General features: G+C 42.6%; 1 protein-coding gene across 5 annotated transcripts in view; it reads left to right on the top strand.

Moving 5' to 3' along the window:
- The window catches only part of CD96 (CD96 molecule), a 43,050-nt gene that overhangs the window by 20,917 nt on the left and 8,189 nt on the right, over nucleotides 1–13,944 (top strand). For 4 of the 5 annotated variants that reach the window (XM_072937201.1, XM_072937323.1, XM_072937236.1 and 1 more), the window contains 7 exons: nucleotides 1,265–1,487; nucleotides 5,330–5,385; nucleotides 7,944–8,034; nucleotides 9,239–9,415; nucleotides 10,596–10,649; nucleotides 12,364–12,408; nucleotides 13,306–13,380. In XM_072937201.1, the coding sequence (XP_072793302.1) occupies nucleotides 1,265–1,487; nucleotides 5,330–5,385; nucleotides 7,944–8,034; nucleotides 9,239–9,415; nucleotides 10,596–10,649; nucleotides 12,364–12,408; nucleotides 13,306–13,380 (721 nt within the window). The remainder of the gene's footprint in view (nucleotides 1–1,264; nucleotides 1,488–5,329; nucleotides 5,386–7,943; nucleotides 8,035–9,238; nucleotides 9,416–10,595; nucleotides 10,650–12,363; nucleotides 12,409–13,305; nucleotides 13,381–13,944) is intronic. The other variant, XM_072916660.1, reaches the window with a different exon arrangement.

The raw sequence follows: 13,944 nt of genomic DNA on the forward strand, positions 1-13,944 counted from the left end.
TAATACCTGTTCAAGAAACAAAGAGGAAAAATTCCATCTTAATTGCTTCGAATTTTTCAGGAGCAGATACAGAGTGGGTCTAGGAAAAGGTCTAATATAACAAAACTAAAATATTTATCGTATTGCATTTCCAGTGAGCTTTTCAGTAGTGAAGCTTTAGTATCTGAAAAATACATGGTTACTGTGTAGGATAGTGAGATATCAAGCTGTTTTGACATAGAAAAGAAAGGTACTGGCTAATGTTTTTGGTTTTGTGTCACAGATGCCACTGAAGACAAGCAAACCCAGTTATCAAGCTAACCCCGTGAAAAACTGGTTTTAATCAATTTTCTGTCAGATACAAAGCTTGCTGTATTTTTGTACTTTATCTCACTATCTGGATAAATATTTATATGCATGTTTTAATGCAACCTTTTAGCATTCATTTCAGTGTGCAGAGATAAGTATCAGTGAGCAGTGTCCTTGAGCTTTTCCTGTTCATTTATGTATGTTGTCACTGATAAGCTGTAACTGTTGAGGATTTCCTTAAAAGTGATTTTCAAATAGTTTAGGTTTTTTTAACCTTCTGTCCTGGTTCATTATCTATTTAGATCTCCCTTATGCAGGTTATTCATAATATTAAAATTTTAAATATTTTTGTAAGGAACACCCTTACCTTTACTACATCAGTTTTGCTGGTTCACTCTACAAAGTAGCAGAAGAAAGGGGGGAAAAAATCCCCAAAGGTCAGCACAGTGATATATGTGGGTTGCCATGCATCATACAAAGTAAAGCTTGCAAATATGTACTGAGGCACAGATGTCCAGGACATGCTGGCTGTACTTATAACCAAGGGTGGCTGCCAGACAGACAATGAGACAAATTTTAGTTATTATTATCAGGGTTTGTTACTTGAAATTCTGTAAGAGCAAAGTTTTCGTTGACATTTCAGTCACATCTCATATGTATGGGGTGTTCAGAATAACTTAAAGACTGGTACAGTGAGAAAGCACCTCTGGTGCTCTCTCTGCAGGCTACAGAGAGCAGGATTCACAAGACACAGCTATTTATTCCATATTTTATTGTCAAGATGACGACTGCTCATACTATTGAAGTTGTGAGAGAATATATTTGGGGAAAAAAACCCAGATGTTGCAAATATCCACTTACTGCTACACAATGTGCAAGGGAGACTTTTCATAGTGGGGAATAGAGCTGGCTTGCAAAAATATTTCTCTCTGTGTGTGTCTGGACTTCACAATTTTGTTGTTTTTTCTATACACAGGATGAAAATGGGAGGAAGGAGGAACTTGTGACCAAGGAGCCCTCTTGTCCTGCTGTGTACAGGAACAGCAGCATGCTGCACGGGCAGAGAGTCCTCCTGGGTTTGAACAACACTCTAAAGGTTTTCCCCACCAAAATCACTGATGATGGCAGAGTCTTTTCCTGCCACGTGCTCTACCACCCAGAGAGAGTCCAGAAGAGCAGCACCACTGTGAGAGTATTTGGTAAGGGGCTTATGCCAGCTGCCTTGCACTTGGAAAGGTGACCCTCCTGTCTGGTTCTGAAACCAATCACTTTTGACAGATACTGGGGTTTTTTAATGTAAACATATTTACCTTGTCATTTTTTCCAGCTGCAATGACATAAAATGGTAGTAAATGGTAGTAATCCCTGGAGTTCTTAGAAGAATTTGAGTCTCTTCCTTCAAGTTTTTGCAGGAAAAAATAGTAGATTCATTGCACATGTATCAATTTCACTGTCATGCAGATGGCAAGATTCTTACCCTGATGTGTAGGCTTATGTTGGGATTATGTGGGTTACAGGAAAACACGTTGGTCATGGAGATCTCCATGTCCCAATGCTGTCTGTGGTTAGGAAATCATGGCCACAATTTAGGAAGCAGTTTGGGACTACAGTTGTAGCAAAATGACATCCTCAAAGGCATGTGACATTCAGCTGCTGCCAAAATGAGGACATGAGGGTCTGGAAATGAGGGTCCTGGTGAGGGGTCTCAAATTGGAGTGGCAGAGCCTGTGTACTGCAAACATGTGGGCTGGCATTTCATTTTGTAAGCCTTCCCCATCTTTAGTTATTTGCCTTGTTCCCTTTCAAGTGGCTTAGGAACTGCTCTGCTGCCACTAAGGTACAACTGAGTCAGAAAATTGCTGCCCACTTGAAAACCAGACTTTATTTTGTCTTTAGAGATCAGTTGGTCTGGAAAAGATATTTCCAAAGCTTCAAAAGTAAATGAGTATTAAACACTGGGCCTGTCAACAGTCCCTTGGCTGTAGCTGATTGTCCAAAGAAGCTCACAGCTTGAGGATGGCATGGCCATTCAAGGCTGATGCTCTGAATTCAAAGAGAAGTTCAACAGGGAGCAGATGAAAAAAAGCAAAATGTGTCTGGAGGCTGTTGGTCACTGATGTAAAAGAAATAAAAATAGAAGTTAATGATCTGAAACCTCCTCTTACGTTTGCATGACTCAGACACTTTCTAAAATCAACATTTCTCAAATATCAACAGTGTTACCTGGGTAATCATTCAAGGATACTAATATACTTGAACTCTCTTCCATCACTGTTGATGTTCTTGCCTAGATTTGTGTGTCTCTTACTAAGTGGTCGCTTTATTTAGCTTTTTCTCTGAATTACTGCGAGATGTGTGCTTAGCTGTGCATGAACCCGTATCAAAATATCAGTACAGCAGGGTAGAGAGGCAAACCAGAGAAAGCAGGTGGTGAACAGTCTGCATTTCCCAGTGAGTCTCTCAGACCTCAGCCAAGCAAAGTCCACCACTGGCAGGAAGTGTTCTTTTGTGCTCCTAGCCCTTTCATGTCTGAATTTTGCAGGTGAAACAACTATTTTGCATCCTGTCTCACTCTTTCCTGTTACCATTTGCTGAAATCATGCCACTTATGATTTCACCACCCCAGCCTTTCTCTCTGGTGCTGCAGTAGGGGGAGAGACCACAGCACTGGCAGACACTGCCCAGGATAATCCAGCATTCTCTAGGTGACATCTGGGGACAAAGAGGCCCTTCAGATGGCAGCACCTCTCCTGTGCTGTTCCTTGTGCTGACCAGAGAATAAAGAAATGAATATTTGTGTTCTGGCAGTTTGGGACGGAACCTGGAGATAGAAATCTCCAAAATCAACAGTACCTTCTGTTGGTTGTATCTGTCATCCTGGCCATTAGCAAGGGCACAGCTAGGGAAAAAAGGCCAGTGGAAACATGGGGAAGTTTTCCTATTTTGGCAAGCCAAAACACTCATGGCTGAGCTCCTCAGGCTGGGTGGATAAAAGCAGGGCAGGGAGGGCAGGCAGCTACTGCAGCACAGAGCTGAAAGGGACAGGAGGAGGAGGGGGTGCCTGTGGGAAACTGCTCATGCAGGATCCCTCTGAAAAATATCTGAAAAATACTTCAGGCAGGGCTGAACACAGCAGAGACAGGCTGAGTCTGAGGGGTGCTAAATAGTGTTCCCTCACAGCTGCTTGAGGTGGCCCAAGTGGGGCTGAGGATTGGATGGGAGAGGATGGAGAAGGCATCAAAGATCTCTCTAGGAAGGTCTTGGTATGTTGGGTAAAAACATTCAATCAAGATAGCTTTTTTCAAGAGGGTGCTTTTGGATTGAAATACTTAAAAATATTTCTCTTCTAGAATAGAGTTCTTTGAGATACAAGCTGCTGTGAAAAGATATGGCCTTTTCACGTCTAATTTTGCCAAATATTGATTTCTCCTTTTTGTAAGAGTAAAAGCCCAGCAGCAGAAACTACTGAACTAAATATTGAATTTCTGCTAGATCCAAAACATTGGTAAATATCCTAGCAAGACAAATGAATGTCAAAATGTTAACAGGGGCTGAGATGTTAATTGGAAAAGATCTATTAGACCATTCAGAGCTCTGTGTGAGAGCTGCCTGCCAGAACAGCTACCAGCAAACACAGCTGAGAAAGCAGAGGGCAGCACTCAATACAGGTGTGGCAAAGCATATCCATTCTCATCAAAAAGACAAAAGGAAGACCAGCATCATTTAGCCAACTCCCAGCAATTAGAAGATACAGTTTGCCAGATTTTTCTCTGTATCTGAAAAAGTCTGTCTGTCTTCTGCCAGCTCCACTGTCATCTGTACAGTTTTGGCAAAGAAGAAAGAATGAAAATATAGGGACACTCATTTCCTGATAGGAAGAATCTATAACCCCTGCCCCACCCCACCCTCCAAAAAAGCAAAAAAACCCAAAACCTGGAAGATATTAAAAAAACCAGGAAATTCCACTCAAAAAGGTATCATGAGACCAGAAAAACCATAAGGCCATGATAACTAAATGTAAGTCATGCCCAGGCAGAATCCATCAGTAGCATCAGGCAGAAAAATGGAAATTAAAAATAAAGTCAGGAGAGTCCTTGGTGGATTAGCTGTATAAAACAGGGAAAGCTGCATAGTTCACCTCGGGGGGGAATGTAATTAACTGAGGTGATCCTGTATCAATTAACAGGGTAAGAAAAAGAGAAAATTATTATAATGGTAGAGATTAAAGTGAAGTTTAGGTTGGAAAGATAAAGAATTTTGGATCTCCTAAGTAATTCAGGGAGAGCACTTGTTTCCAGTCCAGTTTCAGGGCTCAGAAAGGGCCAGAAGTCAAATTCATCTGAGGCTTTTGAGATTTATTATATATTAACACAATTTCAATTTTCCTTACTTAACAAGCCAATATTGCTCCAAACCAAGCATCACAATGGCTAATTTGGAAATGTAGTTTAGAGAGGCTTACAGTATCTGATAGCTTTAATTTATACAATCAGCTGTGCCCAGAATCAAAATGCTGCAAAACCAGAAAAGAAAACAGCTTTTTTTTTTTTTTAATGTGGATGTGGTCATCAGTGTCCTGCAGCTCTGAGCTTCTGTCATACATCTGACCAGGCAACAACATCTGGGTGCTGGCATCCAAAACCAACCAACATCTGGGGGATGGCTACAGCCTTTGGGGATACCTCCTTTGGCAAGCACACAGAGGAACCAGAAACTGGGGTGTGTGTGATTTCATGGGGCCCAGGAAGGGTGGCAGAGCTGCAGGATGGTTTCAGCTCATTTCCCCAGAAAAGCCACCCAAGTCTAGCTGAGGTAGGTGGTGAAATGCATCCCGGATCCTGTGGCAATAGCTGCTGATACAGTCTTGTAAACCACTTCCTTGACCTCAGATTGCTGCTGTAAACACTTTTATCTTTATGTGTGGCTGGAGGTAGGATTTAATTTCCACTCTTCTCATGATACAAGGCTATTGGTGTTATTGGAAGCTGTCACTGTGGTCTACAGTGTCCATTTCACTAATACATTTATTTTTGCTTTCCAGCTTACCCCGAGATCCTCATTAGCCTGGAGGAGGGCTCAGCCAGCACCTCGCAGAAGGTGAGCAATTTTGGGACAAAGAGTGATGCCTGTGACTGCCAGCAGGGCCAGGCAAGCTGGGATGAATCAGGCACAGGAGGCATCCTCCAAACTGACTGAGCTCACAGGGCAGCAGGCAAGGAATTGAGTTACCATGAGGTGCCCTTTCCCCCCACAGCACTGAGCACAAACCAGGGCTAGCTAAGGACTTCTCTGGTGTACAGGCCTCTGGTTCAGTTTTGGTAATGGCAAAACCTAAAAGCCTGCTTGTCGGAACTCAAAATGTCCCTCAGACATTTTTGGAGGTTCCAGGCCTTGGTCAGAAGCATTTTAGACCCTGGCAGGCAGCTGGAAACAGCTGTGATTTTGGGTTTGAGCCATGGAATGACTTACCAACTTTGAAGGCGGAACAAGTGATCACAGAGGGTTAGATGGTATAGTAGAAGTAATTACAAATTAGAGGGGAAAATTTTTTAGTATTGTACAGGGGGGTTTTAACACCTGTACAGGGGGGTTTTACTTTGTACAGGGGGGTCAGAAGCTCTAAGATGGAGGAAAGTGGGCCTGATCCTGTTCTTCCTCCTTCTTCTTCCTTACCTCCATGTTCTTGGTGATGCTGGCACTTATGGATTGGTTTAGAGTAGAAAAGCACCTTGTAACATAGGTAGTAGGTATTGGGGAAAATGTGTAAACATATAACACTTAATATATCATATAAAAGATAGCAGCAGCCCTGGGTAGGGAGAGAGAAGAAGACACCAGGCAGTGAGGGTGTCAGGAGTGTGTGTGGCTCTGCCTAGGCCGCTGACCAAACAGCCACAGCCCACGAAGACAATCTTTTAGATAATTAGCAATAAACTGCCTTGGGACTGAACAACAAGAGGCTGTGGAGTTTTCTTTGGAAGCTCGGGTTGGAGGAGAGACTTTACCACCACACGAGACCCCTGAACCAGGCCAGGGGTTCTCACACCTACTGAATTGCACTGGCCATGCTTGGCATAAAACAGATTTGTGGCTGACATGACTGACTAGTAAGCCTCTCTGGTAATAGAAGTGGTGCTTTGCTTCCTTTTCCATCTCTCCAAGCTAAAGCTTTTGATCTGCAAGTATCTCAAATCAAGAAGGTTTTCCTTGAAAGCAGAGCTTGTGGGCAGGCAGAACCTTGTACTGTCCATAACCACCCACTTCACACAATCCACGAGTCAGTTGGTGCTGCAAACTGGTATGATTTTCCTGGTGACCTATTTCTGGGTGTGGTGTTGGACACTGCAGGCTTTTGTCTGCACTGTCCTGTTGAACAGGGCAAGGGGTGCTGCTATCACAGGACTGGGCAATAGAAACTCCCCCAAGAGCCTCTGTCTGTTCTTCACCTCCAAACAAATGAAGGCTTCTTTTTACTTCTCTTTTCTGCCTTTTTTTTTTTTTTTTTTTTTTGGCAGGGCTTAAATCTAGTGAGAATATCAGATTTCTATTTCTTCATAGGAAGAATTTATAAAGTATTATGACCTAAAACTGCCTGAAAAATATGGGAATAATGAAGAGGAAAATAGGAGAAAGCAATTACACTGAGATGCTGTTTACCATAGCAGGGAAAGAGTTTCAGCTGGATAGTTTCAGTCTTCATACTGAATGGTTGACTTCTGCTGGCTTCAATACATCAAGCTTGCTTTCACCTTAATGTGGGAACTTCTTTCTTTGAATGGGTGAGCAAGAGAGGTTTGTGCTGCACGAGTAGCACATGCTCTTGTCTTCTGTTGAAAAGAACAAGGCCATTTCTCTTGTAACAGTGTTTAGTGCTTAGTGGTGTCATAACCTGCTAATAAAATACTTGAGAATGTCGGGGCAGCATGAGGATGAGGCCTCTCACCCTGCTAGTGCCCAACCCTTCATCTAGCCTTGATTTTGAGGTCCTGCCCTTCTGTTGTTTTCTGAGAAATTAAACAGAGCACAGACACAGACCTTTGGAACAATTGGCATAGAACCAGGACTACTGCATCTAAAGTATCCAATTCCATGTGATTTCTGGAAATATCATACATATTGTGTCTGATACAGAGGTATCCAATTTTGTATATTCAACATTTCATTGGGCTAGGGAGTGTTTTTCATGGGAATTATCCCTTTATCTGCCTAAGGAAGAAAGGGTTTACGTGGCAATCAGAAAGTGTCTCATTCTCGTCACACACGCTGTGCCCATTACCAGTTCCAGTGCTTTTTGGTTTTTGTGACAAACACAAAATGAGTGTTTGTCACTGGAAACAGGACAGTGGGGTCATTCTACATCTCTTCAGCCACAGCACAGGACTGGAGGGACTTGGAGTTCTGACACCCAGGGCAACAGGACTGTCCCTGGGCTCTCACTCAACAGTGTCTGCAATCAGAAAAGTGAGGGGAGTGGGCAAGAAACACAATACAGAGAAAGCAAGTGGTTCCTTCCAGAGCAGGACTGTGAGTAAGCAAGCACTGTCCATGCAGGAGTTTGGAAGCTGGCAGCCAGGAGGAAACATCAGAGGCTCACCTAGCACACATATATATATATATATATATGTAACCTAACAATGCCTTGTGCTGCCCCACAGCCGAACGTGAGCTGTGTCGTGAGGAAGGCGTTTCCCAAGCCGAGCCTGCAGTGGTACGTGGACAGAGCGAGCCTGGCGGAGCAGCCTGGAGGTAAAGAACCCATCCCTAGGGAAACAGCACAGCTACAGGAGTGGCTCCCAGGGAAAACCATGGCTCGTAGCCACTTCTGCCACAGGGAACCTGTGGGTGTCTATGTGGCTGAAGGGGAGAGCACCAGCCCTCCTCAAAAGGAAACAGCTGGCAAATGTGACCAGAGCCCCCTGCCAGGGGTGGAAAATATGGTTTGGCATGACTGTCGGAACTCAAAATGTCCCTCAGACATTTTTGGATGTTCCGGGCCCAGGTCAGAAGCATTTGAGACCCTGGCAGGCAGCTGGAAACAGCTGTGATTTTGGGTTTGAACCATGGAATCATTTACCAACCTTGCAGGAAGAACAAGTCACAAAAGTTTAGATATTATAGTAAAAATAGTCACAAAGTAAAGGGAAGAATTTTTGAGTGCTGTACAGGGGAGTTTTGGTTTTGTATATGGGGGTCAGAAGTTTTAAGATGGAGGGATTTGGGCCTGTCCTGTCCTCCCTCTTTCTCCTTCCTTACCTCCATGTTTTTGATGATGTTGGCACTCACAGATTGGTTTAGAGTAGAAAGGCACCATTTAATATAGGTAATAGGCATTGGGGGAAAACTGTACCCATGTAACACGTAATGTACCATATAAAAGATAGAAAAGCACCATTTAATATAGGTAATAGGCATTGGGGAAAAACTGTACCCATGGAACACGTAATGTACCATATAAAAGATAGAAAAGCACCATTTAATATAGGTAATAGGCATTGGGGAAAAACTGTACCCATGTAACATGTAATGTACCATATAAAAGACAGCAGCAGCCCTGGGCGGGGAGAGAAGAAGCAGTCGGGAGTCAGAGAGGATGTCAGGGTGTGTGTGTGCCTCTGCCTGAGCTGTGAGCAAACCACAGCAGCCCCAGAAGAAAATCTTTTAGATAACTTGCAATGAACTGCCTTAAGACTGAACAACAGAAGATTACTGAGCTTTTCTTTGAAAGCACGGGTTGGACGAGAAACTTTTCCACCACACAGAGCCACCCCTGACCCAGGGTGAGCTCTGGCACCATGACCATACTGTTCTTGCCAAATCTTTGACAGTGCCTCAGCAAAGAAACCTGTGGCTATATAAGCCTGCTTTCCAGTACCAATATTTTCTGACTTAAAAGTTTGGAGTGTAACAAGAGCATCTTTTCTTTTTTTTTTTTTTTTGTTTCTTTCCCAAGAAATTTCTGTGGTACAAGAAGACTTGCAAGACAGTGAAGGTTTCTATGAGTTGAGATCAACACTGATGCTGCAAGGGACCCATAAGACACATAAGACATTCTCGTGTGTGTGTCTGCTTCCCTTCCTGGGAAATGAAACAAGGAATATTTCATCAGAAGAAATATTTGTTTCCTTCGGTAGGTTTTTCTTAGATAGGACACATCTAAAATTTTAAGAACACCAAACACATATATTCTCTTGCTGTTTAAAATATTGAAGAAATGCTAACAATATAGAAGCTTTATTTTACAAGTTCATCACACAGCTTGAACTCTCTGGCAGTTTTTTTGGCTCAAATCTTTGCTCAAACCTCTGAATGAGCTAAGAAAGTTCTGCACAAACAGAAGAATTTGTTTGTTTAGGCAGAATCTTGCTGTACTTCCCATACCCAAAAATACTCTAACATAGCCACATGGCACTAGTGAGCCATTATAATTATGTGTTACTCATGGAGCACTCTTGGCTCCCTGGGAAATCAAATCCTCACACTCAGGGCGATGTTATACACCTTCAGTAAAACATGCAAAAGGCTGCACCTCTGTGGACAGTGGAGAAACTCCCCTATAATCTGCACTGCAAGAATTAAGTGCATGATTAGAGAAGTGGGGAGAAATACTGTCCTGCTTTTTGGTGAAAGCAGGAGACTTGGCAGTAAAGTTTTCAGCGCCTCTGAAGATGCAGAGTGACTGGTGAGAAGGACAGACTGATTTCCTTTAGCACCCTCTTGTGCATGCCTCCTCTTCAGGTGCAAATTTATATTTATACCTTTTTAATTTATTTTTTTTTATTATGTATGCTCCCTGCTGCACAGACAATACAATTGAGCTGCTGACCCCTTAGCAGCACCTAGGGGCACATCACCTACCATGGCAACTACTTGCAGCTCAGCTGGGTTCTCTTGTGGCTGTGTATATTCCTATTGATATTTTAGTAGAAGTAGTCTCACCAGCAAAAGCCACAGCTTACTCCTCTGGAAACACAACTTCAGAGGGGAGGGAGATAAATCATTATTTTTTTCTCAAAAATGACTCATTTCCCCCAATTTGCAGTTTTCTAGAAATGTATTCACATCGAAGAGCTGTCAGTTAAAGCAGTCTGTGTTCTTGCCTGCAGGCTATGCTCATGCTAAGACAGTTCCACTCTGTATAAAAATGTTAAAGTATTTAAATGTGACAGAAGGGAAAGAATTACATTAATTCTCAGCCACCCCTTCTGTGAAGGTGCACAATATGACACAAGCCCAAATTATATTTTCAGCCTTTATAACTACTTTTAAGAACTGCTTTAATTTTTCTCTTTTTTTTTTTCCTGTCACAGACAATAAGTCTAATGAAGCGTCAGCTGAAGTTTTTACTACCACCGCTTCAGATGGTGGGAAAAATTAGAGAATAAAATAACCTGGGTTGTGTTTGAGGTGTGTTTATAAAGTCCTAAAGATATTGTAGCATTTACTACTCGAAATGGGTAGTAAAGAACCCCTTTCTGCAGCTTTGACTTCAGAGGAAATACTATAAACCAATATTTTGGTGATGTAATCTATTATAATTAAGACCAAGCACAATTAAACTCCAGCCTTGAGGGGCACTTAATGTTATTTCTGATGCTTCAGCTGGCATTTGAATATAGCTCTTTCAGTACCGAGCTAATAAGTAAAAATAACAGCCCTGCTAATGGTTCTACCTTCTGTTTAAGCACAGAGCCAAGATCCTCAACAGTTTTGCCACATTAAAGAACTGATATCATGTTTCTTAATTTGTGTAAATTCGGTAAATCCCTGCTCTTCCCCTGCAAGTTTGTCTTATTATCAGCTCATTGCAGACAGATAAATGTTTACTCCACACCTCAGCTGAAGCTCTTTGGAAACATCTCTCCTGGAGCAGTTTGCTTTGCTCTGCTCTGCATGGGAGTCAGCATGGAGCAGGGGGTTACATGAACTTATCAGAGAAATGCTGTTAAGGAGGTGGCATGAAAAAAAGTATGGGTTTTGTGAAAAATTTCTGCAAGTACAGGTTGTAGAAAATCATCCCAGATGATTTTCTGGGGGGGGGGCGTGAGAGAGGGAGATATTTTTCCTCTGCTGGCATCTGGCCACCAGCCTGCTTTGCCCTGCAGGACCCTCTGGGAGCCAGGCACATCTCAAAGAGCCTCACTGCTCTGGTTTTTAGACCTACTGCATCTTTGCTGAGGAGTCCTTTATGTCAGCCAGCTGCTGTGAAACCCCTGCTAGTGCAGGCAAGGCTAAGCTGAAATGCAAAGGGAAGGCAGCAGTCACAGGAGGTACAAGTGCTGGCACAGAAAAGCAGCTGGAGGGTGGATGGTCACTGCTTATACTAAAATCCAGTCTGCAGTCCCACCCAGTGCCCTCCACACCTGCCTGGCTGCCTTCCCACATATATTTTTCTAATGAAGTATGTGAGCTTTAATAGATCACTTCCTTCATGGACCTCTTTGGAGAGACATTATCCATCCTCCTGGCCTCCTCAGGAAGTACTTTGCCTCTCCTGCTGGGAAAAAAAAAATAGAAAAAGAAAGAAAACTGACATCTCAGGACATATATGCTGTTTGAGCAGAATGGTGTCTCTGCTGAGCTTGCCTGGGTGGTTAACAGAGTTTAATTCGAAGGAATAATTCCCCCTCCTCTTCTCTGAGGGCTCAGTGAGCACTTTTCAGTGCAGAGTGTCGCTGAAATTTCCTCTCAGAGTTGCAGCCTGTGAAGGGCCCCATGGATGAAACTGTGCAGGTGCCACCACCAGGTTGTAAATGTATTTTCAGTATCTGTGCCAATACAGTGCACCTCTTTGTATGGAATAAACCCATGTGATTCATTTCTGGTTTTTAAGCTGAGGTGCCAGGGGCTCCACAGGTTGTTTTCCACAAAACCTTTGTTTCCCTAGGGATTTCTCAGCACAGTTACCTCAGGTATTTCATGTTTCCTTCTGGACTACTTGTCTGAGTTGTACATGGAAAGATTATTTGGAATTTAGGTGTGATACACTTTCTTGCTCCTGAACCTTTCAATCACCTGCTTTCCTAAAGCAGAATAAACACCTTTCTCATGCTGAATGTTTGCTTTGATTCGTTACAGACTTTGCTAATTCAACACTGACATCAGCTGTCATGACAGCCTCAGGTAAGGGGGAAAATATTACCTATTCAATATATGTAGGATCTCTGTGTGTGCCTAAATGTCACACACACAAAGTCAGAGGTGTGACAGGCAAAGGTCAGTGTGATCTGTTGCTGACAGCACCAATGTGCTGCTGCTTGGGACTTGTGAGCTGTGAGGTCACCCTAGCAGAGTTCTGACAGAAATCTTGCTAAAACTGCCATGTTAGGACAGCACATAAAACAGCATGATGAATATTATATATCGTTCTTACATATTTTTATGAAACAGAATAATATGCCTATAAACTGTAAATAAATTTGTCCTATTATTGTGACAGAGAGGTGTATGTGACAGAAAAGTTAAAGCCATCACTTTTCCTCAACCCAACAGCAAGGCATCATTCCCATTCATTAATTATGTAATTAACTCTGCTGTACCAGAGCGTGGACATGGATAATTAATAGAACTACCTTCAGCAATTGAGAGGAAAACTCTCAAGAGCAGAAGAGCAGGTGATGTCCCGGGCTGATGTGGCTGTGGCCTTTTGTCATGGATGATTTCTGCTGGGGAGCACCACATTCAAGTGCACACTCCACCCCTCAGCAGTCAAACCAAACCCAAAGTTTGACTTTATACAAAGTCAAACTTGTGTACAGAAGCAGAAATAAGCAATGCCTGCAGCCAGCCAGCAGGAAAGGGTCAGCATTGATAACATCAGCTCCCTTGCAGTGCCCACTGGAGTTGTGAAATGTGCTTTGAGCATTTAGCCTTAACTCCCATGGCAGGATTTCTGCTGCACAATCTGCATTTACCCAATTGCTACTGCAAGCTCTTTGATCTAGGCTGTTTTGTGATTTATTAACATTATTTTCTGAAGAACCTATCAACTAAATGTGATACCATGTTAACTGTCTTTAGAGCACCAGTCGACATCTGTGGCCTCACTGGATTTCAGAAGTCAAACAAATTTGAGTCCTGCTTCCACAACACAAGGTAATTAAACTGTTATTTCTCTTGCTTCAAAAATGTAGAAGAGAGACACATAAACACAATAACCATCTTACTTTTTTTGGAGCAAGAAATTTAATGTCCACTGAGGTTCTTTTCCTAGTGCTTTACACACTAGCCACTAATCACTGGTTACACGAACCGCTGGCAGTGTAACCACAGCTCAGGAATAAATATATGAGAAAATACTGTCTTGATTCTATCTTTTTTAATGCTCTAGGATACATTCATTAATTTTGGCAACTGAACAGACACTGAGTGTTATTAGTATTTACAAAGAAGTCAATTAGTGTTATTATAGTGTTTATGAAAAATACCTACTGTCTTTAGTTAAATATCATACCCAAATAGAACACTGGAGGAAGATACTAAACACAAGGCTTTGGCCTGTCCCAAAAGAGTGTTCTTTGGGAGCTGAATCACTCACCATAAAGCCCAGGGGCTTGCAGAGGCTTGTCTGAGATATGCCAAGGCAAGAACACAGATTGCAGCAGTGCTGAAATGAAAGTTTGCTGCTTCCCACACTGCCTTCCCCATCTCCAAAACAGA

The sequence above is a fragment of the Taeniopygia guttata genome, chromosome 1 (assembly GCF_048771995.1).
Source record: "Taeniopygia guttata chromosome 1, bTaeGut7.mat, whole genome shotgun sequence".
Classification (NCBI taxonomy): domain Eukaryota; kingdom Metazoa; phylum Chordata; class Aves; order Passeriformes; family Estrildidae; genus Taeniopygia; species Taeniopygia guttata.